Here is a 24843-nt window from a genome sequence, read left to right on the forward strand (position 1 = left end):
TAAGCCTCAAATTAAAGGACTCTGTGTTCCTTGCAAATGGAAAGAATGCTTTCATCTAATTTTTTCAAACCTGATTCCTGCCTGGGTAGGCGAGCAGTAGCCCACCAGGAGGAACTGGACTTTGGTGAGAATCACAGAGCTGGGAGATGCCGGAGCTCCACAAAAGGAAATTTTATTTCTTGCCTTTAAACAAAATAAGATGCTCTCAGAGCTTTTTTTTTTTTTTCTCCCTAGAAAGGAAGTTTCATTATGTTGCCCAGGCAGGTCTCAAACTCCTGGCCTCAAATGATCCTCCCACCTCAGACTCCCAAGGTGCTGGGATTACAAGCGTGAGCCACCACACCCGGCCCAGAGAACTTTTTTTTCCTGCAGAAAACATTTTTAGAACTTTAGAACTTTTCTAAAATACTACTTTGTCAGCTGAATGATATAGGAAAGTGCAGAGGCAAGTGCCTTTCCAGAACCACGTCGTGACTTAGAAGCGGGGCTTGCGCTTGCGGCCAGTGTACTGGGTGTCAGGTCTGACTTCCCTGTGCAGAAAAGGAATAGGACAGTCTCAGAAAAAAAGATCAAAGCAGCCCTGGACCCTTCAAATGCAGGCAAGCTCTTCATGGCAATAGTCATCCACCCCCCACCCACCGTGCCAGCTCCCAGGCTGGCACTCACCTGCCCTGGCGCCTGTGCCGCTCCTTCTTCTCCAGCACCCATGCCCGACTCTTCCTCACCATTCCCCGCCTCGACATCCTGAATGGGAACCTGTGGCGGAGACACAGCTATGAGCTGATGGACAGCCGATAGATGGGGCTGCCCGGCTGACCCCCACGTGAATCCATGGCAAGCTTACCTCTGAGTCTGGTGGCCTTGGATGCCCCTTCTCTCAAATGCTCCACCTTCCCTATAACACAAGTCCCCACTCTGGACACCCTCCTTCCCGATAACATCCACCCGGGCCACAGAGGTTGTTGGGTGGGCAGAGGAGGAGAGGGCTGGGCCGGGCATGGAGACCTAAACGCCAGCGAGCAGTCTGTTCCCTCTTCGGGAAGCAGCTAAGCAGCAGTAAGCAGGCCGCTTTCTACCAATGCAATGACACATCATCACCTAGACTTCAAGAGCACAGTCGACAGTTCACGGCAGGAGCTTAGGATCCCACAGCTTGGGGGCAGGAAGACAGGGATGGAAAGGAGGGGCTGAAAAGGAAGGACTGAGGGGTGTGAGGGAAGGAAAGAGGGCGGGGTAACCCCGAAGACCCGTGACCCATCCGTAGAAACCAGAGACAGGGCAAGCCAAGGAGCTGCCATTCGGATGCCTGAGCCTGATGGGCCAGCACAAAGCAGGAGCAGCTGCAGAGCGGGGCTGGGGACACAGCAGGAGTCATCTGAAGATTCTACAAGGAGTACAAAGTGAGGATAGACTGGCGAACGAGGGGGCAAGAGGTGAGCCATGGGAGAAGCAGCAAGGGGGAAAGTCATCAACAGAGCTAAAGGAAGGTGGTGAAGACAGGGACTGCCCCAAAGCACAGGTCCCAAGAGAAGTGGGGGCCCAGCCCTGCAGGAGGCACATGAGAGGCATGGGAGGGGGGAGGCCAGGAGGAAGGGAGGAACAGGCCAAAAACAGAGCCTGGAGACTGATTAGGTAAAGGCTTAAAAGACTTTTTCTTAATTCACCTGTTATTTAAAATAAACAAGTGTCCTGAATGTGCTTAGACTGAGGTGACAGTAACGGGAGAAGCTCCTCCCTGCCCTCTACCTCATCTGAGAAACTGGAAGTGCGAGCCTACAGAACAAGGGATGGCAAGGTACGTGCTGGGCACCCTCAACACACTGCCAAGATGGGTGGCACTACCCCTGCTTTTCAAATAGCTGAGGAATGGATGCTCAGGTCATTCAACTTACCCATGTTTACTTTTAGAACATGTCGTTTGAAGACACCAGTGTAAGGACAAGAGAGATCCTAAGACGCATGGAGATAAGGCAATGTGTACTTCCCCTGGGAGGGAGGAGATGGGAGTGCTCCCTGAGAGCACGAGATGGGCATCTCAGAGAAGAGGTCATCCAGAAGGGTCCCAGCTCCCCATGGGGAATGGACTAGGGAAACTAAGGGAAATGAGCAAAGACCCAAAGGGTCAGGCAGCATAAACCTATGGTGGACGCGAGGAACATGCATGGCTGTTCCCAGCTGTAAGCCTTCCAAACACATGCATTTTGGGCTCATTTTTCCTCCTAAATGTCTTAAAGGTCTTAAGACCTTTCCCTCATGTCAACCGGAACTCAGAAATAACCTCCCTCTTCACTACCTTATAATCAATTATTCATTCAGAAAAATACTGAGCACTTTTTACTAACAAGACACTATTTTTAATGTCAGGGATATAATACCAGTCCTCACCAAGTTTTCACTCTAGCTGGAGATACAAATAATAACCAAGTCAACTGGTATGTATGACTTAGAGCAGTGAAGGGTGTTAAGGAAAATCAACATGAGCGAGGAGCGGAACTGCAATGAAGACACTGAAAGAGCAATGACAAGATACAACTTACATTTTAGAAAAAAAGAAAAAGACCAGTCTTGCTGCTATGCGGAAAATAATCTGAAAGAGGCAAAGACTGCAAAGGCAGGGAGACAACACAGGCAGCTGTTCAGCAATCCAGGCTAGGGGCAGTGCTGGATTAGGCTCGTTGGAAGCAGGGAGGGTCAGCACAGGGATACACACTGAGGGACGGACAGCAGGGCTCAATGACAGGCTGACAAGATGTGAAATGTAGGGAAAGACAGGAATGATCAAGAATGGTAAAGAATGGAGGATGAGGCTGGGCGCAGTGGCTCATACCTGTAATCCCAGCACATTGGGAGGCCGAGGCGGGCGAATCACGAGGTCAGGAGTTTGAGAACAGCCTGGCCAACATGGTGAAACCCTGTCTCTACTAAAAACACAAAAAATTAGTTGGGCGGGCGCCTGCAATCCCAGCTACTCAGGAGGCTGAGGCAGGAGAATTGCTGGAACCCGGGAGGCAGAGGTTGCAGTGAGCCGAGATCAAGCCACCGCACTCCAGCCCGGGGGGAAAGAGTGAGACTCCATCTCAAAAAAAAAAAAAAAAAGATTGGAGGATAGCCAGGCATGGTGGCTCACATCAGTCATCCCAGAACTTTGGGAGGCCGAGACAGGGGGATCGCTTGAGGCCTGGAGTTCAAGATCAGCCTGAACATGGCAAGACCTCATCTCTACCAAAAACTTTAAAAATTAACCAGGCACGGTGGCATCCACCTGTAGTCTCAGCTACTTGGGACTTGGGAGGCTGAGGCAGGAGGATCGTTTGAGCCCAGAAGTTCGAGGCTGCAGTGAGCTAAGATTCCACCACTGCACTCTAGCCTGGGTAACAGAGCGAGACTACCTGTAGAAACTCCAGGTATAGACACTGAGGAGGCACTGGGAAACCCCCAGTGGCAAGAGACTGAAGATACACATTTGGGAGTTAGGACCTTCCGACTGGCATTTACAGCACCACAGATAGAGAAGGGATCCAATCCAGGCTGGGCCCAGCACTCGAGGAGGAAGCAGCAGTGGAGTACGGAGCAGCCAGGAAGGCTGAGGAAACCACGACGGTGGGTGGAAGGCCAAGTGGAGGAAGCGTCAAGGAAGGAGCGCACTGCTGTCTTTGACCCTACCAAGCAGGCACGTTAAGGACATGAAAAAGTCGGAAGTGACCAGATCTAGCTTGACAGAAATTGGTGGTGGACTTGACAAGAACAATTTTTTTTTTTTTTTTTGAGACGGAGTCTCGCTCTGTCGCCCAGGCTGGAGTGCAGTGGCGCAATCTCGGCTCACTGCAAACTTCGCCTCCTGGGTTCACGCCATTGTCCTGCTTCAGCCCCTCTGAGTAGCTAGGACTACAGGCGCCCGCCACCACGCCCGGCTAATTTTTTGTATTTTTTAGTAGAGACAGGGTTTCACCGTGGTCTCAATCTCCTGACCTCGTGATCCGCCCGCCTCGGCCTCCCAAAGTGCTGGGATTACAAGCGTGAGCCACCGCGCCCGGCCGACAAGAACAATTTTTGATGAGACAGAACTGTCAGCCTGAGAAGTGGATTGAGAGAATGGCAGGAATGGAAGAAGAGGCAGGTCTAAGTTCTGCTATGAAGGGAAGCAACAACCGGGTGGTTAGTTGTTGTTATGGGGTTAAGGGAGGAACTTTTCTAGAATAGGAGAAATTGTGCAGCATGTCTGTGTGCCGGCAGGAGTGACCCAGGAGAGTCAAGATGAGGATGCAGGAAGTAAGGGAGAGCCACAGCACCCAAGGGAGAGGGTCCCGGATGCAGGTGGAGGGCAGCATCAGGAAGGAAGGAGACAGCCTGCCAGGCATGGCAAGGGGAAGGGGCACATGTGGGCTCACAAAGGGAGTCCAGGCTGCATGGCTGCACGCAGACATCCAAGACCCCAAACCCCTAGCCCCAAACAGGCACAGTCCAAATTGGGCCTGATGTTTCTACCGCCACCTTGGTGTCCCTGCTGCATGTGACCTGAGAGGCTTGGGTGAGAGCAGAGAGAAAGTCCACGTCTAACAAACGCGGCTGCAGCTGGGGCAGAGTTCAGCAGTTGCTTTACCTCTCATTGGTGAACACAGACTCCCTGGGTTCTGCTTCATCCTGATTTTCACTCAGCCCCTGCAGGACCCAAAGTGCACTTAGGTCACCCTGGAGAGTTCTCAAACCATCTGCCCCACTCCAGAAGCCAGGGCACCCAGGCCTGACCCTTCCGACAGGGACGAGGTCCAGTCCCACGAGAAGAACTGACATGCCTTTCTGGGACCTGAAGAGCAGAAGTCTCTGCCTCCAGATTCCAGAGGATGTGAGCACTCCAGGCTCTGCACTCTGGGGCTGGGCCCTGCTTCCCCATCAGTGTTCTCCCAGCAGGCTCTGCAGGCTGAGCCCCACTGCCTGGAAGTCAAAAGACACAGGCCTGCCTGCAAACCCAGTGTCCCTCACCTCTGGTATAAAGGTCGAAGGCCCAGAAAACAAGCAGAGGTAGAATCTGAAAGGAGAAAGTGCAAAGTGAGGGCTGGGTAGAAAAAGCCCCACAGGGAGACAAGCCCTCACCCCCTCCACCTGCACTCCCCCCCGCCTGCCTGGACCCTGGTGACCCACACCCCAGCACTCCTCTGCACCACTGAGTGGCCTGAAAGGGCTATGCCACTACCCTCCCTCCTGCAGCCCAGGCAGCACACCGGCCCCCAGCGCTCACTTCTTTGCTTTGGCACTGTTAGGGTAGTCTACCACCATGCCACCGGAGAAGCCTGCCTTTGTGGCCTGGGTTGTGATCAGCTCCAACTGAGGAAAGAAAGGCAGTGGGTCAGGCAGCGGAGGTTGAGAGGAGCAGACAGCTTCACCTCCCTCCCCTCCCGCAGAAGCCAGTCTGCTCCAGGACGAATCCTGCCTGGGAGAACTTAAGGTCGTTGTAAGCCACACAGCGAAAAGTACAGGCTAGAATCTGGCATGGCCCACACCTCCCTCAGGAGAATTACACAACAAAGCAACTCCCCTCATTCTCACTTTCCAGTGAGGGACCCAGCTCCCCACTCAAGTTTAGGAAGGAGATGGCCACCAATTGGAATCCAGACTCATTCATGTTGTTAGTCAGCGACGGCTCTTCACTTATCTTTCAACATCTACATCCTACTCCGCCATTCCTTAATTATACATCACACAACGGACAACTGTCGGTGCCCTCTCACCCCTCCTAAATGGCATTTACTTATCAGTCGCATCACCTTATCTGTAATACCATGTCATCTGCCAAGAGAAGGCATCCCACCCCAACTCCGCAGATGCCACCCCCTTAGGATATCAGGTCATCAAATGTGCCATCAGGGGCCACACTAGGGTGCATGTTTCCTCCTTTTCCCGCCAATCTGCAAAAGGTTCTTTGTCGCTTCCCCAGGACAGCTTACTTGTCGAGTCCCCCCACTCCCCTGCACACCCAGTAGCCGAGGGACTCACCTGCTCTGAGTTCTCAGGGTACAGCTGCAGGACAGCTCGGGATCCCCGGACCTGAAAGAAACAGGAACATCACTGTCTTACAAATGACCACATGAGCTTAGGGCCTGGACACCCCTCTCTTCCTTCATTCACCGAGTATTTCCTGAATTTCCATTATGTGTGAGGCCCTGTTAGGGCTGGGGATAGTCATGAACAAAAGAGATCACCCTGAACTTTGGAGCTCACGTTTTAGTAGGGGAGGCAACTAATTCACAGTAGCAAATTTTTTCTTTGTTCCAAAAAGAGAATTAGACAAAGTGACAGAGTTTCCTTTCAGTTCAGTTTACTTTTGGTTCCAAAAAGGCCTGTTTCAGATGGATACTTGAGCAGAGATTTGAATGGAGTGAGGAGCTGGCTATTTAAACGTATAGGGGAAGAGCCTTCCAGCAGGGAGAAGAGAAAACAAAGGCCCTCAGAACTAAAATACTAACCCAGTGTGCCAGGAGGACAACTCATGTGACACACAAGACCAGCGGCCAGATCGGCAGGGGCAGTCCACCCCAGGAAAGACCAGCGGCCAGATCGGCAGGGGCAGTCCACCCCAGGAAAACTAGGGGTGGGCTAGACCAGGCTAAGGAGGCAAAAACCACTCAGATCCTTCAAAACGGACTCATTTTTAAGCTGGGCACAGTGGCTTACGCCTATAATCCCATCACTTTGGGAGGCTGATGCAGGACGACTGCTTGAAGCCAGGAGTTTAACACCAGCCTGGGCAACATAGGTAGACCCCATCTCTTTAAAAAAAAAAAAATAAGTAAAAAATTAGCCTGGCATGGTGGTGTGTGCTTGTAGTCCAAACTACTTGAGAAGCTGAGGCAGGAGGATCACTTGAGCCCAGGAGTTCGAGGGCACAGTGAGCTACAATCACACCATTACACTCCATCCCAGGCAACAGAGCAAAAGTCTGTCTCAAAAAACAAAATTTAAAAAGAACTCATTTTTAGGACTTAAAATCTCAGACTATCATCTAATCCTAGTGAACAACTGAAATTAGCATCACTAATTAGAAGACAAAGCTAATAAAGGCTCTCTCTGCAGTAAATTGCTATCCTGTTCCCCATCCGAGGAAAAGGATTAGCACTAGGAGGAGGGAGAAGTGAGGAGTCAGAAGGATGTGGGCACTTTGGAAGGTACCCCTCTGGATGGTCTGGACACGACATCTCTGTCCTCACTCTGCTCAGTCCATGCCCCCAAACCAACTTCTGATTAAAACTCAGCATAATAGACATAGGAATACCTATCAACAGAAGTAGGCCCTATTACAAGTTAATAAATTGGTCTCCAATTTTGCTCTCAGTGACTTCTGGGTTTGATTGGAGTGTATCAGTCCACTGAGCTTGAACTTCCACTTAGGCTGAGGACCTGGACAGAAGTAACCACAGTAAGGTCCTGCCACCCCATGCGGTCCCATATGAGTAGCTTACCCATCATGGGACACCTCAATTTCCTCACTCTACCTGCAGGGCTAGGGAGGGACAGGCAGCTAACCCAGATGGGGAGAAGATCTTATACTCACGAGAACAGAAAACAGAGAAGCAAAAAAGCAGTACAGGCGCTTGGCAGGGTTTTCAGACTTCTTGTTAGCATTACAGAGCCACTGCACAGCAGAAATGCTAAAAAGGAAGGGACCTAGTCAGGCAAGGGAGCAATCCACATTGCTCCCCCAACCACTTCAAGCCTCTTGACATCATCCGTCCTAGATCTCCAAGAGAAACCCCTCCTCCCACAGCTTCCCTTCTTAGAAAGTACAGGTTGAGGCCACCTACAGTGGTTCACGCCCTGTAATCCCAGCACTTTCTGAGGCCAAGACAGAATTGCCTGAGGCCAGGAGTTCAAAACCAGCCTGGATAACATAGCAAGACCCCATCTCTACTTAAAGTATTTTTAAATTTAAAAATTTAAAGACAAAAAAAGTGCAGGTCCACTGCAGGTCATGACTACAACACTAGAAAAATAGGACATACAGAAAGACAGCATTCATGTCCCTTAGTCCCAAGAAACCTTTCCTCCACCTTGTTTCCATCTGCATCACGAGTTGAAAATTCCTCCGTGTCAAGGCTGTCTGCCCACACACCCCTCCTTGTTCCCTTCCTCCAATCCAAGGAAACAGGCTTTAGACTACTCACACACACACAGCCATCCCATCACCCTTCCTCCTAAATCACTCCCTTCCACTCTACCTGTTAAGTGTCTTCACAACCCCCAGATTTAAAACCTCAAGCGGCCGGGCGCAGTGGCTCACACCTGTAATCCCAGCATTTTGGGAGGCTGAGACGGGTGGATCACTGGAGGTCAGGAGTTCGAGATCATCCTGACCAACACGGTGAAACCCCGTCTCTACTAAAAATACAAAAATTAGCTGGGCTTGGTGGCATGTGCCTTTAATACCAGCTGCTCAGGTGGCTGAGGCAGAAGAATCACTTGAACCTGGGAGGCAGAGGTTGCAGTGAGCCTTGTGCCACTGCACTCCAGCCTGGACAACAGAGCAAGACTCCATCTCAAAAAATAAATAAAACCTCAAGCAGTCACTATGTCTTCCTTCCTGTCCTTCCCCTCCGCCCTGCTGTACACACACAGAGCCCTACCTCCACCCCACTGGCTTGTCCCACAGCCTCTCCCAACTTTCACTTCCCCCCCCAATGCTCAGTGCTACCAACTCAAATGCTTCCACCTAACTCCCTCTCCTCTTCCACCTGAAAATCACCTTCCTTAAACACACATCTGATCCCGTCACCTGCCAACTCCCCATAATCTATTCCATCAAGCCCAAACTTCTTAGGACACATTTAAGCACCTTCTAGGAACCAACCACACTCAACCCCATCTTCTGTGGAATCTCTCGTTCATCCCTCTCATCTCAGACCCCTTTCCCACTGGCGTCTGTGCCTCTGCCCACTGTTCCCTCACTCAGAAACCCTCTCCTTGACTATCCAAATTCCTCCCAGCCTTCAAGGCGCAGCCCCTCCACCCAAGGCTTTCCTGTGCTCTGGCAGCCCCACGACTCCCTAGGGCACACACCACTCATGCCCTTATATTCAGTTGCCTGGTCCATGTCCTAAAGCACCTAATAAACCGTGGAGAGTCTTACACGCAGAGACTGTTTCATTTCCCAGTACTCCACAGCACCTTGTACGCCTTACATGTAGCAAATGTTTAAAAAAAAAAAAAAGTCTGGGCCACGTGCGGTGGCTCACGCCTGTAATCCCAACACTTTGGAAGGCTGAGGCGGGCAGTTCACGAAGTCAGGAGTTCAAGACCAGCCTGGCCAACATGGTGAAATCCCATCTCTACTAAAATACAAAAATTAGCTAAGCATGGTGGTGAGCACCTGTAATCCCAGCTACTCGGGAGGCTAAGGCAGGAGAATCGCTTGAACCCAGCAAGCGGAGGTTGCAGTGAGCCAAGATCGTGCCACTGCACTCCAGTCTGGGCAATACAGTAAGACTCCATCTCCAAAAAAATGTTTGCTATACCACCTCACCTCTCCCCAAAGACAGACAAAACTGACCATGCCCTTCCGAAACATACAGACCATACTGCTGGCCTTCGGTTTTTCACAGCTTAAAACACCTCATCTGCCCACTACCAAAAAGCATCTGCTACCCCTGAAATTATTCCCCAACCCCTGGGTCTTGTTCCCAGATGTAAAAGGAAAATCTTCTAATCCGAATTTTTACCTCTCACCTGGCTCCCCACTTCACATCCCCACCACTCAATTTAGGGTAACCAAAGGAAGTCTCCCCTGCAAGTAATGATTTGTAACTTCCTCCTCTATTTTCTCACCTTTACTCCCACACCACACCACACCAAAAACTAAACAAAACTGATCACAGCAGCCTAAGAAAAACTTAATCAATTTTAACGTTCTAAGATCTGTTATCGAAGTGCTATGCGAATGTTTAACCCGACTCTGATTACAGAGAAAGGACTGTGAAGCACTGAAGAGATTAGAGCAAGCCCAGACGCTCTCCACCAGTTATCTGTTGGCAAATAAACTAAGATGGCTGCTGGGGGCCGGGCGCGGTGGCTCACGCTTGTAATCCCAGCACTTTGGGAGGCCGAGGCGGGCGGATCACGAGATCAGGAAATCGAGACCACGGTGAAACCCCATCTCTACTAAAAATACAAAAAAATTAGCCGGGCGTGGTGGCGGGCGCCTGTAGTCCCAGCTACTCAGAGAGGCTGAGGTAGGAGAATGGCATGAACCCGGGAGGCGGAGCTTGCAGTGAGCCGAGATTGCGCCACTGCACTCCAGCCTGGGTGACAGAGCGAGACTCCGTCTCAAAAAAAAAAAAAAAAAAAAAAAAATGGCTGCTGGGGCCCACAAGATGGCTGGGGCCCATAAAATGGCTGCTAGAGGCTAAAAGACCACCTCCCCTCCCCCACCAGACACACAAAGCTGACACAGAATCTGTACCAGTGGTGCCTGAACCCGGCAATGCAAAATAATCACAATAGTAGACAAGTTTTATTTTTGAGATGAAGTCTTGCTGTGTCGCCCAGACTGGAAGTGCAGTAGCGTGGTCTCGGCTCACTGCAACCTCCGCCTCCCAGGTTCAAGCAATTCTCCTGCCTCAGCTTCCTGAGTAGCTAGCTGGGACTAGAGGTGCCCACCACCATGTCTGGCTTTTTAGGCTGGGTGCAGTGGCTCATGCTTGTAATCCCAGCACTTTGGGAGGCCGAAGTGGGAGGATCATGAGGTCAGGAGATCGAGACCATCCTAGCTAACATGGTGAAACTCTGTCTCTACTAAAAATACAAAAAAATTAGCCGGGCACAGTGGTGGGCGCCTCTAGTCCCAGCTACTAGGGAGGCTGAGGCAGGAGAATGGCGTGAACCCAGGAGGCGAGCTTGCAGTGAGCCGAGATGGCGCCACTGCACTCCAGCCTGGGCAACAGAGAGAGCCTCCATCTCAAAAAAAAAAAAACCATGTCTGGCTTTTTAGTAGAGGCTGGGTTTCACCGTGTTGGCCAGACTGCAAAGTTTTAGAATCCAAAAAAATACACTCTTGGGCCTTGCTCTAACCTTGTAAATCTGAAAATCCCACGGGATGTGTATTTGTAAATATCTGCATGACTCTGCTGCACAGCCAGGTTTGGGAGGCACTGGCCTGCAGGACTAAAAGCAGGAAGAAAGAGGCCAGGGTGGCTCACACCTGTAATCCCAGCATTTTGGGAGGCCCAGGTGGGTGGATCGCCTGCGCAACATGGCAAAAACCCATCTCTACGACAAATACAAAAAAAAGTTAGGCTGTGCACGGTGGCTCACACCTGTAATCCCAGCACTTTGGGAGGCCGAGGAGGGTGGATCACAAGGTCAAGAGATTGAAACCATCCCAGCCAACATGGTGAAACCTCACCTCCACTAAAAATACAAAAATTAGTTGGGTGTGGTGGTGCGCTCCTGTAATCTCAGCTACTTGGGAGGCTGAGGCAGGAGAATCACTTGAGCCTGGGAGGCGGAGGTTGCAGTGAGCCAAGATCCCACCACTGCACTCCAGCCTGGTGACACAGCAACACTCCATCTCAAAAAAAAAAAAAAAATTAGCTAGGTATAGTGGTGTGGGCCTGTAGTCCCAGCTACTCAGGAGGCTGAGGTGGGCAGATCACCTGAACCCAGGAGGTGGAGGCTGCAGTGTGAGCCATAATCACAGACACTGCACTAGAGCCTAAGTGACACAGTGAGACCCTGTCTCTAAATAAAAGCAGGAATTGAAGACCCTCACCTGATGCAACCATCAAACGTGCCTGGCTTGAATGGGATGCCCTGGCCCATATCCCCCAACAGCAGGTCTCCCTCTATTTCTCGGTCCACGGCCTCATCTACATTAGAAAAAAGGCAGTCAGAGAAAGAGACAATACCTGTGGCTTCTCCACACCCATCAAGGTAATCCACCCTGGTGCCAGACAGGACATACTTACCCAGCATGGCAGGGCTGATATCCAGGCCCACCCAATAGTGCCCTTCATCTGACAGATAACCTCCACTCAGCCCAGTGCCACAGCTGGAAGACACGACCAGACACTCAGGGTCAGTTTGCAAAGACACTTCACCACCTTAGACAATCTGAACCAGGCCCCAGAATCTCACCCAATATCCAGCAGGTAACAGGGCTTATTCTCTGGCAGATAAAGAAGCTCCAATGCTCGCCCAGCCATCCTGGTCTGGATATCAATCATCCGTGAGCTGGGAAGGCAGAAACACAAGTGGACATGGTAAAGGAGTTCTGGGTGAGTACTTCCCCCAGACCAAAAAAAAACAAAAAACAAAAAACAAAAAAAAGCCAAGTTAAAAACAAAAAAAAAGGATCAATCATCCCGAGGTACTCTTTTCTGACCCCTTCTAAGTTGGGATCAACAAATTCAACCATTTGAAAGTGACCCCAAAAATTCCATTTAATTCAGGACCATGTTATTTTGTGGTAACAAATTATCACTGCACCAGCTGCCAAGCGGATGTGTAAAAGCAAATCACTTAGCTAGTAATAAACAACCACTGGGATCTGCAACTCTATTAGGCTGGACTGCTCTAGCACTTGTTGAAAACATTTTGTGCAAGAATTATTCTCCATAGTTTCTCTCATCTAGAAGGATCAACAATGCACAAAAACCTACAGCAGCACTGTCCATGAGAAACAGAATGTGAGCCACATATGGCTTCCCAATAGCCAGTCAAGAAGAAATTTAAAGAAACAGGTAAAAGAAACTGGAATCATATTTTTTTTTTTTTGAGACGGAGTCTTGCTCTGTTGTCGCCCAGGCTGGAGTGCAGTGACACGATCTCAGCTCACTGCAAGCTCCGCCTCCCGGGTTAATGCCATTCTCCTGCCTCAGCTTCCCCAGCAGCTGGGACTACAGGCGCCCGCCCCGACGCCCGGCTAATTTTTTTTGCATTTTTAGTAGAGATGGGGTTTAACCATGTTAGCCAGTATTTCTCGATCTCCTGACCTTACGATCCGCCCGCCTCGGCCTCCCAAAGTGCTAGGATTACAGTCGTGAGCCACCGCGCCCGGCCTCTGGAGTCATATTTTTAACCCCATATATTTAATAACATATTTCCTTTAACTTAATATGTTCAAAATATCACCTCAACATATAATCGACATAAAAAGTCATCAGCAAGGACCGGGCCTGGTGGCTTACGCCTATAATCCCAGTACTTTGAGAGGCCAAGGCGGGTGGATCCCGTGAGCAACTTACCAGATCCCTGGGCAACATAGCAAAACTCCCTCTCTACAAAAAAATTACACAAACTAGCCGGGCGCGAGAAGGCGCGCCTGTAGTTCCAACTAACCGGGAGGCGAAGTTGCAGCCACTGCAGCACTTCAGCCTGGGCGATAGAATGAGACCCTGTCTCACACGCACAAAAAATTATCAAGCTATTTCAGCCTGTGTGGTGGCGAGTGCCTCTAGTTCCGGCTACTGGGGAGGATGGCTTAAGGCTGCAGTCGGCAGGGATCATGCCATGGCACTCCAGCCTGGGCAACAGAGAGACCCTGTCCCTAAAAAAAAGAAACAGTATCCAATAGCTATTTATTTATTTATTTATTTATTTATTTATTTATTTATTGAGTCAGGGTCTCACTCTGTCGCCAAGGCTGGAGTGCAGTGGTGCGATCGCAGCTCACTGCAACCTCTGCCTCTCAGGTTCAAGGGATTCTCCTGCCTCAGCCTCCCGTAGGCCCGGCTAATATTTGTATTTTCAGTAGAGACGGGATTTCACCATGTTGGCCAGATTGGTCTCGGAATTCCTGACCTCAGGTGATCCGTCCACATCGGCCTCCCAAAGGGCTGGGATTACTGGCATGAGCCATCGCGCCCGGCCAGTAACCATTTACTGATATAGGGCTAGTCTCTCCGTGAGAGAGCATGGAAAAACCACAAAGTATCTTTTTTTTTTTTTTTGAAACAAAGTCTTGCTCTGTCACCCAGAGTGGAGTGCAGTGCCGTGATGTCGGCTCACTGCAACCTCCCCCTCCCGGGTTCAAGCTATTCTCCTGCCTCAGCCTCCCGAGTAGCTGGGATTACAGAAACCCACCATCGCGCCCAGCTAATCTTTTCTATTTTCAGTAGAGCCGGGGCTTCGCCATGTTGGCCAGGCTGGTCTCGAACTCCTGAACTCAGGTGATCCGCCCGCCTCGGCCTCCCAAAGTGTTGGGATTACAGGCGTGAGACACCGCGCCAGCCTCCCCCCGACCCCCCCTTTTTTTTTTTAAAGACACGAGGTGCAGTGGCTCACGCCTGCAATCCCAACAGTTCGGGAGACGAAGGCGGGAGGATCGCTTGAGCCCTGGGCTTGGACCACCTTGGGCAACACAGCGAGACCCCATCGCTACAAAAAATAAAAAAAATAAGCCAGGCGTGGTGGCGGCGCCCCAACTACTGGAGAGGCCGAGGGGAGCCACCACACTCGGCTAATTTTTTTATTTTTTACGGAGACGGGGGGGGGGGGCTCGCTACGTTGCCCAGGCTGGTCTCGAACCCCTGAGCTCAAGCGATTCTCCCGCCTCAGCCTTCCAAAGTGCTGGGATTGCTAAGATTACAAGGGTGAGCCACCCCCACCTGGCTACAACTCAGTAGTTATACAAACTACCCTCTATGAAATTCAGACAATAACACACCAACGGCTGTCTTGGAGATTTATTGGCAACAAGGCGCCACGATAAGCATCCTACGGCCATTACTTCCTTCCCCCCACCAGGACTGACCCCTCGCCCGTACCCACCGCCCAGCGCCTCTTTTACCACATGCTTAGAACAAGTTGTCACATTCGACTTTGAAAACCACCCACAGAGGCCGGGCGCGGTGGCTCAAGCCTGTAATCCCAGCACTTTGGGAGGCCGAGGCGGGTGGATCACGAGGTCAGCAGATCGAGACCATCCTGGCTAACACGGTGAAACCCCGTCTCTACTAAAAAATACAAAAAAATTAGCCGGGCGTGTTGGTGGGCGCCTGTGGTCCCAGCTACTCGGGAGGCTGAGGCAGGAGAATGGCGTGAATCCAGGAGGTGGAGGTTGCGATGAGCCGAGATCGCGCCACCGCACTCCAGCCTGGGGGGCAGAGAAAGACTCCGCCTCAAAAAAAAAAAAAAAAAAAAGAAAAAAAAAAGAAAACCACCCACAGAAAGCAAGCGCGAGCACCCCTACCTCAACGCTGAGGTACCGAGGCCCAGAGAGGTCGGCAATTTAAGCTGATTTACCAGAGACAGAAATGGCACCCACCCGGGTCCTTCCCTCCCCGCACCCCCAAATTCTACGGGCTTTCCGGGCAACGCCAGCAACCGGGGCAACTTGCCGCTTCCCGACCCCCGGACGCCCCGCAGTACTCGGGCTCCCCTCACTTGCGAACGTATTTCCGGGCTTCTTTCTCGTCATAAAACTGCGAAAAAGAGAAAAATAAATGGCAGGTAGAGGAATAATTCAGACGCGGTGGCCGCAGAAGTGGGGAGAGGGGTGTCCGCGGGCCCCGGGACTTACCAGCTCCGGGGGTCCGCCGTGCTCCGGACGCCGGCCGGTGAACGCCATTTCGACGCCTCAGCTGCACGCCTGCGACTGGCGGCTCCCGGAACCCGGCTTTTATGTCATCAGCCAGGCGACCGCTTAGTAATACGCATGCTCCACCCCCACTCCCGCCCCGCCCCCCTTCACTTGACTGGCTACAGGGCGACCAACCGGCGCCTCTCATTGGCCGGTTTCTCTTGCACCGCCCGCCGAATCAATTCAAGATGGCAGCTATGCACTGGCGATGGTGCCCGCGGCTGTTACCGTGGAGGTTGCTGCAGACCTGTGGATTTCCACAAAATTCTGCACCCAGCCTGAGCCTAGGAGTGAGGACTTACTCCCAGGGCGACTGCTCGTATTCGCGCACGGCGCTGTATGATCTGCTCGGCGTCCCCTCCACAGCCACGCAGGCCCAAATCAAGGCGGCTTACTACCGTCAGTGCTTTCTCTACCACCCGGACCGCAACTCCGGGAGCGCGGAGGCCGCCGAGCGCTTCACGCGCATCTCCCAGGCCTACGTGGTGCTGGGCAGTGCCACCCTCCGTCGCAAGTATGATCGCGGCCTGCTCAGCGACGAGGACCTGCGCGGACCTGGCGTCCGGCCCTCCAGGACGCCCGCACCCGACCCCAGCTCGCCGCGTACCCCGCCGCCCACCTCTCGGACCCACGACGGTTCTCGGGCCGCCCCCGGCGCCAACCGCACGATGTTCAACTTTGACGCCTTCTACCAGGCCCACTACGGGGAACAACTGGAGCGGGAACGGCGCCTGAGGGCCCGGCGGGAGGCCCTTCGCAAACGGCAGGAGTATCGGTCCCTGAAAGGCCTCCGCTGGGAGGATACCCGAGACACCGCTGCCATTTTCCTCATCTTCTCAATCTTCATCATCATCGGCTTTTATATTTAATCGGAGAGAGGAGGAAAGGGGAGTGTCTCCAGCCAACCCCCCCAAACGGCCTTTTTTCCTGCCTCTGAACCCTTGGCCATTGATAGTCTACCTCTGCTGGGATCCGAAGGAACTGTACTCCCCCTGCCCTCCCCGACTCGCCCAGCTTAGCTGATGACCTGCACATCGCTCCACTGTGGTCCAGAAAAGGCGGCCTTTCGATGTCTGAGAAAGAGGCCCCACGCTGAAGAGTCCCGAAAGCCCAGGAGTGAAGGAGTTTCTGGAGTCTCTAGGGTGCTTCTTCCAGAGTCTGTCTTCCTGCTTCCAGATGTGGTCAACTTCTGGAACACTCGCTGTAGCTTTATTGTAAAGCCCCGAGCAAGATTTATCTGTTCCTGCCCCGCGTGTGTACGGTGGGCCTCCTCTGTAACCTTGAAATGTGCAATGTGACCAATTGTTGGCTGCCAAAAGAAAAGGTCCGGGGTTGTACGAAACTTGTCTTTCTGTGACTTCCCCAAGCCGAAGGTGAGACCTGGTCCAGGGTAAGAATGGGATCGGTGGAGAGCCTGCCATTCCTCCCGCTAAGGTCAGCCCCCTGGGGCACTCCCCCTTCTGTTGATAGCATGTGGGAGTGAGAAAAAGTCATTGAGCATAGGAATGAGTGTTCCTGTGCCCATATTTAATGTGTGACCTTGGAGAAGTTACTCGGTGGGCATGACAGCAGAGGAGAAAATCATTTGGCATCTTGAGGTCTGTCATGCTTTATTATCCATAGTTTTGGGGGGATTTTTTGTTTTGTTTTGTTTTTGAGATGGAGTCTTGCGCTCTGTTGCCCAGGCTGGAGTGCAGTGGTGCGATCTTAGTTCACTGCAACCTCCACCTCCCGGGTTCAAGCGATTCTCCTGCCTCAGCCTCCTGACTGTGTAACTGGGATTACAGGCTCCCGCTACCACACCTGGCTAGTTTTTTGTATTTTTAGTAGATACAGGGTTTCACCATGTTGGCCAGACTGAGGTCTCAAACTGCTGACCTCAGGCTGTCCGCCCGCCCGGCCTCCCAAAGTGCTAGGATTGCAGGCAGGAGCCACCGCGCCCAGCCTATTATCCATAGTTCTAATCCACAGGGATTACAGCATGACGCTAGCAGGGCTAGGTTCATCCTTGGGACAGTGTGGCTGTCACCTGGTCCTCCCTTTACCAGCCAGCCCCACTGCACACTGTGCAGCCCATCCCCTCCCAGAAATAGAGTGACAAACTCCGTGCTTAAGTCCCCTATTCCTGTTTCACTGCAGTGCTTATCACAGGCCTTTCCTTAATTTTTTAAACAGGGCTGCTTGAGGCTGGGATAAATTTGGGGGCTTTGGGAGTACACAGGACTACTGAGGGACAGGGGGAGCTTGGTGTTCAAGGTGGAGACTTGGTTCTTTACGCAGAGCTGGCTAAACTCCTGTTTTTTCTGCTCTGTTTCTAATTCATGTTAAGTAGTTGGTCATCACTTTGGTCACAGCTGCTGCCGTAGCTCTTTTAACTGTGAGTCACTGGACTCAGCAGTGAGTTGGTTGTGAGATTGTAGGTGCTCAAGTGTTTATGCTCAGGACTGAGTGTAATCTGTAAAAGGGGAAAATCCTCGAAAGAGGTCTACGAGAAGGATGAGGGCCCAAGTCTAGGGTCTAAACAAAGCCAGGAGTGGTTTGGTATATTACTGAGTGCAATCATTGCGTGCAATTCCCTCACTCAATGTATTGTGTAAAATGCTTAGGTAAAATAGGATAAACCCACAGCTGGTCCTACTTGGCCTCTTGACAACCATTCCATCATTGTGCCAATCTAGCCTGAAAATAATAATAAAAAAAAAGAAAACCATTGATTGTCTGTTGCCTTGGAGGTTGGGGGTATGCCCCTACTCAAGGCTTTGCAGTGACCATATGATGCAGTAGTGAAGATCTGGGGCCTGGCACAACACTTTGGGATCCACCCAAGGCGGGTGGATCACTTGACCTCAGGAGTTGGAGACCAGCCTGGGCAACACAGCAAAACCCCATCTCTACAAAAATCACAAAAATTAGCCGGGTGTGGCAAGTGCCTGTAGTCCCAGCTACTCAGGAGGCTAAGGTGGGAAAATCGCTTGAGCCTGAGAGGTCGTGGTTGCAGTGAGCTGTGATCCTGCCACTGCATTCCAGCCTGGGCTACAAAGCTAGACCCTATCTCAAAAAAAAAAAAAAAAGAAAGAGAAAAAAAAAAAAGGTTTGAGCCCAATCTGGTTCAGACCTGTTTGGCTCAGTGAGCCTGGACTTGGGGGGAGGGGATATGTACTTTTTAAAAGAACATTTATTGTTACTATGTTTCATATTTAGAAAACAGGACAGAGACTTTTTTCTGGAAAAACAAAACTGCAGGAAGTGGAGTTTCTTTTTTCTGGAAAAACAAACTGCACGAAGTGAAGTTTAGCAAAATGTTCTGAAACTAGTGCTTCTCAACCAATAAAGCAGGCACGACAGAAACAGTGGGGCAAGGGCTTTTTGTTCTAGCGAAACAGGTGGCCCGCCTTTCGGTGTGGGTTTGTAAAGCACTAGTGGTCTAATAGCATGGGCTCCTTGAGATAGACCTCTGAAGTTTGTTTTCTCAGTCAAGATCCCAGCCAGGAACGTTCCCTGTGAGCCCCCAAACCTGGGGTACATAGAAACTTCCAGAAGGTTCAGACTGGGGGTGGGTCCAGACTAAGGTAAACTTCTGGGACATTCCATGAAACTCTAAGCAAAGTATTCTATAAGGTTTACTAACCATCATCCAATCCTAAGCCTCTCCCCTGGCCCAGCACAAGGCCTACTCCGTAGTGTCATCCCTTTATGCCTCAGGGTTTTGTAGGCCAGAGCTAACCTCTGAGGGGCCCCACTCCCTGCCTGCCCTGAAACTGAGCCTGTGCTCTTCATGGAAAGGAAAATGGGAGACTTTTTGAAGGACCCCCAAAAGGTTCCCATGGTCACATTTTTCCCCTACCCACTGGGCTTGAGTCTTTTCTTTCTCTGCTGCTACCTGGCAAGTGGAAGCTGAACTCGGCCATGACCTTAGCCCCTGCCTTCTAAGGGCTATTCCATAATTCCTGGTTGTGGAGGATGGCTCAGACATGCCCAGCCTTAATCCTTTTTCTTTTTCACAAACTGAAACAAAACTCCCTAGAAGTTTGGACCTAGGATGGGAGAGTAGGGTAAAGAGGCCCAGCCTGGCCCAGGCTGTGCTCAGTGGGGTGGGGAGGGGGGTATATAGCATGAGGCCGAGTGAGCAGCAGGCGTGGTTCCTAAATGGGGAGACAGAGGCCTCAAGACAGGAACCAAAGGCTCACAGGTCTAGGTAATTGTGGTGGTGTCTTTGGGCTTGAATGGGTCTTTATTTCTCCTGAGCCAAACTGCTTTTTCCCTTCTGTTGCCCTTTATTTATTGCTGGGTGAGATGACCCTTTACAGAACCCAGCGTTGAGGAAGTAGGCTTTCTCCCTCTTCCTTCTGAGGTTCTGGCATTTCATTCATTGAGTGCACCTCTGTATGAGCCAAATTGATTAGGAATAGCTTACCTTAGGGCCACAGAGCTGTCCTACTGGGTCACAATTGACTTGGAGTGGCCACCAACACTCCCTTTTCTGGAAATGGAAGAGGTCTGTGTTTTAAACCGTTGGGCTTCCTGGAAGGTCGCCAGACCCCGTGCAAACAGGCTGAGAGAGGGACGGCTGATAAGCGGTGGTGCTACCTCAGTCCACACTCTGGAATTCAGTGCACTAGAAAAGCGGGCCCTGTCCTGGCCTTTGCCTCTTCTCAGTTCCTCAGCGCCATGATGAAGTCACACGCTGCCACCTGCCCATGGGGAAGATCATGAGGGAAGGCCCGGCACAATGGCGTGCACCTGTGGTCCCAGTTACTTGGGAGGCTGAGGCAGGAGGATCGCTTGAGCCCAGGAGTCCAAGACTAGTGTACAAAGATCTCGCCTATGAATAGCTACTGCACTGTAGCCTGGGCAACACAGCAAGACCTCGTCTCTAAAAAGAAAAACAGGCCGGGCGCGGTGGCTCACCTCTGTAATCCCAGCACTTTGGGAGGCCAAGGCAGGCGGATCACCTGAGGTCAGGAGTTCGAGACCAGCCTGACGAACATGGAGAAACCCCGTCTCTACTTTTAAAAACTACAAAATTACCTGGGCATGGTGGCGCATGCCTGTAATCCCAGCTACCCAGGAGGCTGAGGCAGGAGAATCACTTGAACCTGAGAAGCAGAGACTGTGGCGAGCCGAGATTGCGCCATTGCACTCCAGCCTGGGCAACAAGAGCGAAACTCCATCTCAAAAAAAAAAAAGAAAAACAACATCATGGGAGAAGACCTACCTTGCCTGCCCTCAGCAGCTCAGCTCTGAGGTCCAGCTTGCAGCCGTCCTGGTTTTGTGCAAAGCAGCTGAGTGTCCCTCTGTTAATGTGTGCAAACCATGGTGAGAGCTGAGCCTGGATCCCAAGACCTTGTGTAGGCCAAACATGCTCAATGCATGCAGAGAGCTCGTCTCTCACTATCTGTCCTGAAGTCACAGCGTTGCTATGGATCTAGCCACCTCACCAGTGTTTCTTAAGGCTAGGGTCCTGTCACTAGTCTTGTGGTGGGTTGCCTCTCCCATCCTGCCCTTGTCCCTTTAACATTCACATCCTCAGCCCTGAGAGGGAACAGCCACTTTAGACAAAAGAAGGCATGTTTCAGGGCCTGGCACAGTGGCTCTTGCCTATAATCCCAGCACTTTGGGAGGCCAAGGCGGGCAGATCACTTGAGGTCAGGAGTTCAAGACCAGCTTGGCTAACATGGTGAAACCCTGTCTCTACTATAAACACACAAAAAATGGCCGGCTCACGCCTGCAATCTCAGCACTTTGGGAGGCCGAGGTGGGCAGATCACTTGAGGTCAGGAGTTCAAGACCAGTCTGGCCAACATGGTGAAACCCTGTCTCTACAAAAATATAAAAATTAGCCGGGCATGATGGTGGGTGCCTATAATCCTAGCTACTCAGGAGCTGAGGCAGGAGAATCGCTTGAACCTGGCAGGCGGAGGTTGTAGTGAGCCAAGATTGCGCCACTGCACTCCAGCCTGGGCGACAGAGCAAGACTCCATCTCAAAAAACAAAACAAAACAAAACAAAAAAACATTGGCTGGGCGCGGTGGCTCACGCCTGTAATCCCAGCACTTTGGGAGGCCGAGGTGGGCAGATCACGAGGTCAAGAGATCAAGACCATTCTGGCCAACATGGTGAAACCCCATCTCTACTAAAAATACAAAAAATTAGCTGGGCGTGGTGGCACGCGCCTGTAGTCCCAGCTACTCAGGAGGCTGAGGCAGGAGAATCGTTTGAACCCGGGAGACAGAGGTTGCAGTGAGCCGAGATTGCGCCACCGCACTCCAGTCTGGCAACAGAGCGAGACTCCATCTCAAAAAAAAAAAAAAATTAGCCAGGCGTGGTGGTGCACACCTATAATCCTAGCTACTCAGGAGGCCAAGGTGGGAGGATAGCTTGAACCCAGGAGGCGGAGGTTGCAGTGAGCCAAGATCATGACACTGCACTCCAGCCTGGGTGACAGAGTGAGACTCCATCTCAGAAAAAAAAATGGCGGGAAAGGCATGTTTGAGGAGTACGAAGAGTAGACTGGGATTTGGGGTTCACAGGCCACAGTCTTGGCTGGCACAGTGTCCTAAAACAACTTTATCCAACATTCAAAATTTGGGCATAAGAACCGATTTCTCTTTTTTTTTTTCTGAGGTGGAGTCTCGCTCTGTCCCCCCAGGCTGGAGTGCAGTGGCACAATCTCAGCTCACTGCAACCTCCACCTCCTAGGTTCAAGTGATTCTCCTGCCTCAGCCTCCCAAGTAGCTGAGATTACAGGCACATGCCACTACGCCTGGTTAATTTTTGAATTTTTAGTAGAGACAAGGTTTCGCCGTGTTGGCCAGGCTGTTCTCAAACTCCTGACCTCAAGTGATCCACCCTCCTCGGCCTCCAAAACTGCTGAGATTATAGGCATGAGCCACCGCCCCCATAAAAACAGATTTCTAATCTCAAAAAATGAGAAAATCTGCTGGGTGCAGTGGCTCACGCCTGTAATCCCAGCACTTTGGGAGACCGAGGCAGGTGGATCACCTGAGATCGGGAGTTCAAGGCTAGCCTGACCAACGTGGAGAAACCCCGTCTCTGCTAAAAATACAAAAAAATCAGCCGGATGTGGTGGTGCATGCCTGTAATCCCAGCTACTCAGGAGGCTGAGGCAGGAGAATCACTTGAACCCGGGAGGGAGAGGTTGCAGAGAGCTGAGATAGTGCCATTGCACTCCAGCCTGGGCAACAAAAGTGAAATTCCGTCTCAAAAAAAAAAAAAAAGAGAAAATCTGCCACCATTCAGTTCACATACCTGCATTAGTGTGTGAGAGCAGCTCAGTAGCATTTCCGCTTTGAGGCCAGGCGCAGTAGTGCACGACTGTAATCGAGCACTTTGGGAGGCCAAGGTAGGCGGATCTCTTGAGCCCAGGAGTTCGGGACCAGCCTGGGCAGCATGGCAAAACCCCATCTCTACAAAAAATACAAAAATTAGCCAGGCATGGTGGCGCACACCTGTAGTCCCAGCTACTTGGGAAGCTGAGGTGGGAGGATGGCTTGAGCCTGGGAGGTTGAGATTTCAAGTAAGCTATGATCACATTACTGCACTCCAGCCTAGGTGACAGACCAAGACCCTGTCTCAAAAAAAAAAAGACAACAAAAAAAATTTTCGTCCATTTAGATGAGACACCGCTCCCCAGTTTGCTGCACTTCCACCAACAGGGGTGAAGTGTAAAAGGCCTTTTATCTACGCACTTGCACCGTTTTTCCCATAGCAGAAAAACATTTCTGTACCCCACGTCCATCAAGAGGGAAAGCAAAAAAGTAAAAAGGTACCATGCATTTTCAGAAAAATGAGCAGGAGAATTTCTTCCTGGAAAGGGGGTGCTTTGCACCTCTGTGTCACCTTCCTGGCCCCTGTAGGCATTTGAGTTTGCAAAATTCCTATATTGTATGTTGCTGCAAGAGCCTGCACTTTATGCAGGGAGGTTGAGTGAAATCTTATTTTCATTGTGGGACAAGGGGAATCTCTCGAGAGGTCTACAGCAATGACAAGCTTAGACACAACCAGAGGCCCTTTGGTACAGTAACACCAGTTCCTTCACTCCGTCTTTTGTGTAAAATCCTCGTATACACTGGGATAAACCTGCAGCAAGTCCAACTGGGTCTCTTAGAAACCATTGGATTCTCTAGCCTTGGAGGTCAGGGGCAAGCTCTTAGCCATGGCTTTGCAGGGACTACACGATTCAGTGGTGAAGGTTTGAGCCCACACTGGTTGGAGCCTGCTTAGCTCAGTGAGCCTTGATTGGTTAGGAAAAAGAAAAAGCACATTTAATGTTACTATGTTTCATATTTTGAAACCAAGAGGGGGAAGGTTAGAAAAATGCAGAAGCTAGTGATTCCCAAACATGGAGGTATATACATAATAGACTTTCTTGAGGAAGAGGGAGCTCTGTTTTTATTAAAAGGGGTGAGTTTTATTTGGAGGCTTCTTTGGTTTTGTTTTGTAAAAGCAAAATGGTATCTAATAGGTAGGACCTTTCTCATGAGCTCCCGATGCAGACCCTCAAGTTTGTTCTCTCAGATCACAGCCAGGAACATTCCTGGGGCCCCCCGAATCTGGAAGCAGCAAGTTCAAGAAGGTTTTAGACAAAAGGAAGGGCCCAGAGTGCTGCATCTTCCAGAACCTTCCAGAACATTCCATGAACCTTCAAGCAAAAGGGGTTAATGATTTTTCAAACCATCCAACTGTAAGCCTTTCTATGGCCCACCCAGAACTGGGCCCACTCCACTCTGGTGGTGTCCATCCTCACCTGCCTCCGATCATTTTCAGGCTGGAACTGAACACAGAGGGGTCTCGCTCCCTGCCCCTCTAAAGCAGAATCAGCTCTGTGCAAGACAAGGTGTGTGGGAGGCCTTCTGAAGGACCCCATCTGGTTCCCATGGTAACACTTCCTCCTAGTCCCTCTCTTGTCCATGTCTCAAGTTTCTCTGCTTCTTACCTGCCCTGAGGAGGAGAGGCTCAACCTGGTAGCTGCTGCCTTCTAAAGGCTGCTCCCCAATTCATGATAGTGGAGAAAGGTTCAGACCTGCCCAACCTTTGCCCCTTTTTCCTTTTCAGTTGCAAACTCTACACCATGTCCATCATGAAGGAGAGCCAAAAAAAAAAAAAAAAAAAGTGGGGCCCGGGCGCGGTGGCTTACACCTGTGATCCCAGCACTTTGGGAGGCCGAGGCGGGTGGATCACGAGGTCAGGACATCGAGACCATCCTGGCTAACATGGTGAAACCCCGTCTCTACTAAAAATACAAAAAAAATTTAGCC

General features: G+C 51.1%; 2 protein-coding genes across 3 annotated transcripts; one reads left to right on the plus strand and one right to left on the minus strand.

Annotated features, from left to right (window-relative positions):
• Positions 1-147: 147 nt before the first annotated feature.
• On the minus strand, positions 148-15627 carry BUD23 (BUD23 rRNA methyltransferase and ribosome maturation factor). Of its 2 annotated transcripts, XM_032756889.2 has the most exons (13): positions 15506-15627; positions 15370-15407; positions 12121-12216; positions 11952-12034; positions 11756-11852; positions 7547-7643; positions 5992-6042; positions 5237-5322; positions 4981-5026; positions 4601-4659; positions 845-895; positions 667-756; positions 148-530 (listed from the first exon to the last, which is right to left on the minus strand). In XM_032756889.2, the coding sequence occupies exons 1-13, from the start codon at positions 15551-15553 to the stop codon at positions 476-478; spliced, it is 897 nt and encodes a 298-aa protein (XP_032612780.1). In that variant the 5' UTR covers positions 15554-15627; the 3' UTR covers positions 148-475. The 2 variants fall into 2 exon arrangements, with proteins under 2 accessions (XP_032612780.1, XP_032612791.1); XM_032756900.2 differs by lacking the exon at positions 845-895.
• Positions 15628-15723: 96 nt separating this feature from the next.
• Positions 15724-21828, plus strand: DNAJC30 (DnaJ heat shock protein family (Hsp40) member C30). The gene has a single exon (XM_032756913.2). It carries the CDS (start codon positions 15754-15756, stop codon positions 16432-16434), a length of 681 nt encoding a protein of 226 aa, XP_032612804.1. The 5' UTR covers positions 15724-15753; the 3' UTR covers positions 16435-21828.
• Positions 21829-24843: the final 3015 nt, after the last annotated feature.

This window comes from Hylobates moloch, unplaced genomic scaffold, assembly GCF_009828535.3.
Source record: "Hylobates moloch isolate HMO894 unplaced genomic scaffold, HMol_V3 SCAFFOLD_1, whole genome shotgun sequence".
Classification (NCBI taxonomy): domain Eukaryota; kingdom Metazoa; phylum Chordata; class Mammalia; order Primates; family Hylobatidae; genus Hylobates; species Hylobates moloch.

Excerpts from the sequence above, each read along its gene's own strand:
- BUD23 (XM_032756889.2), bottom strand. The coding sequence starts at position 15,553 with ATGGCGTTCACCGGCCGGCGTCCGGAGCACGGCGGACCCCCGGAGCTG. Across the intron at positions 7,644-11,755 it reads ACGTTTGATGGTTGCATCAG|CATTTCTGCTGTGCAGTGGC; the intron begins GTGAGGGTCTTC and ends CTTCCTTTTTAG. Across the intron at positions 4,660-4,980 it reads CTTCGACCTTTATACCAGAG|GGGCTGAGTGAAAATCAGGA; the intron begins GTGAGGGACACT and ends TGGGTCCTGCAG.
- DNAJC30 (XM_032756913.2), top strand. The coding sequence starts at position 15,754 with ATGGCAGCTATGCACTGGCGATGGTGCCCGCGGCTGTTACCGTGGAGG.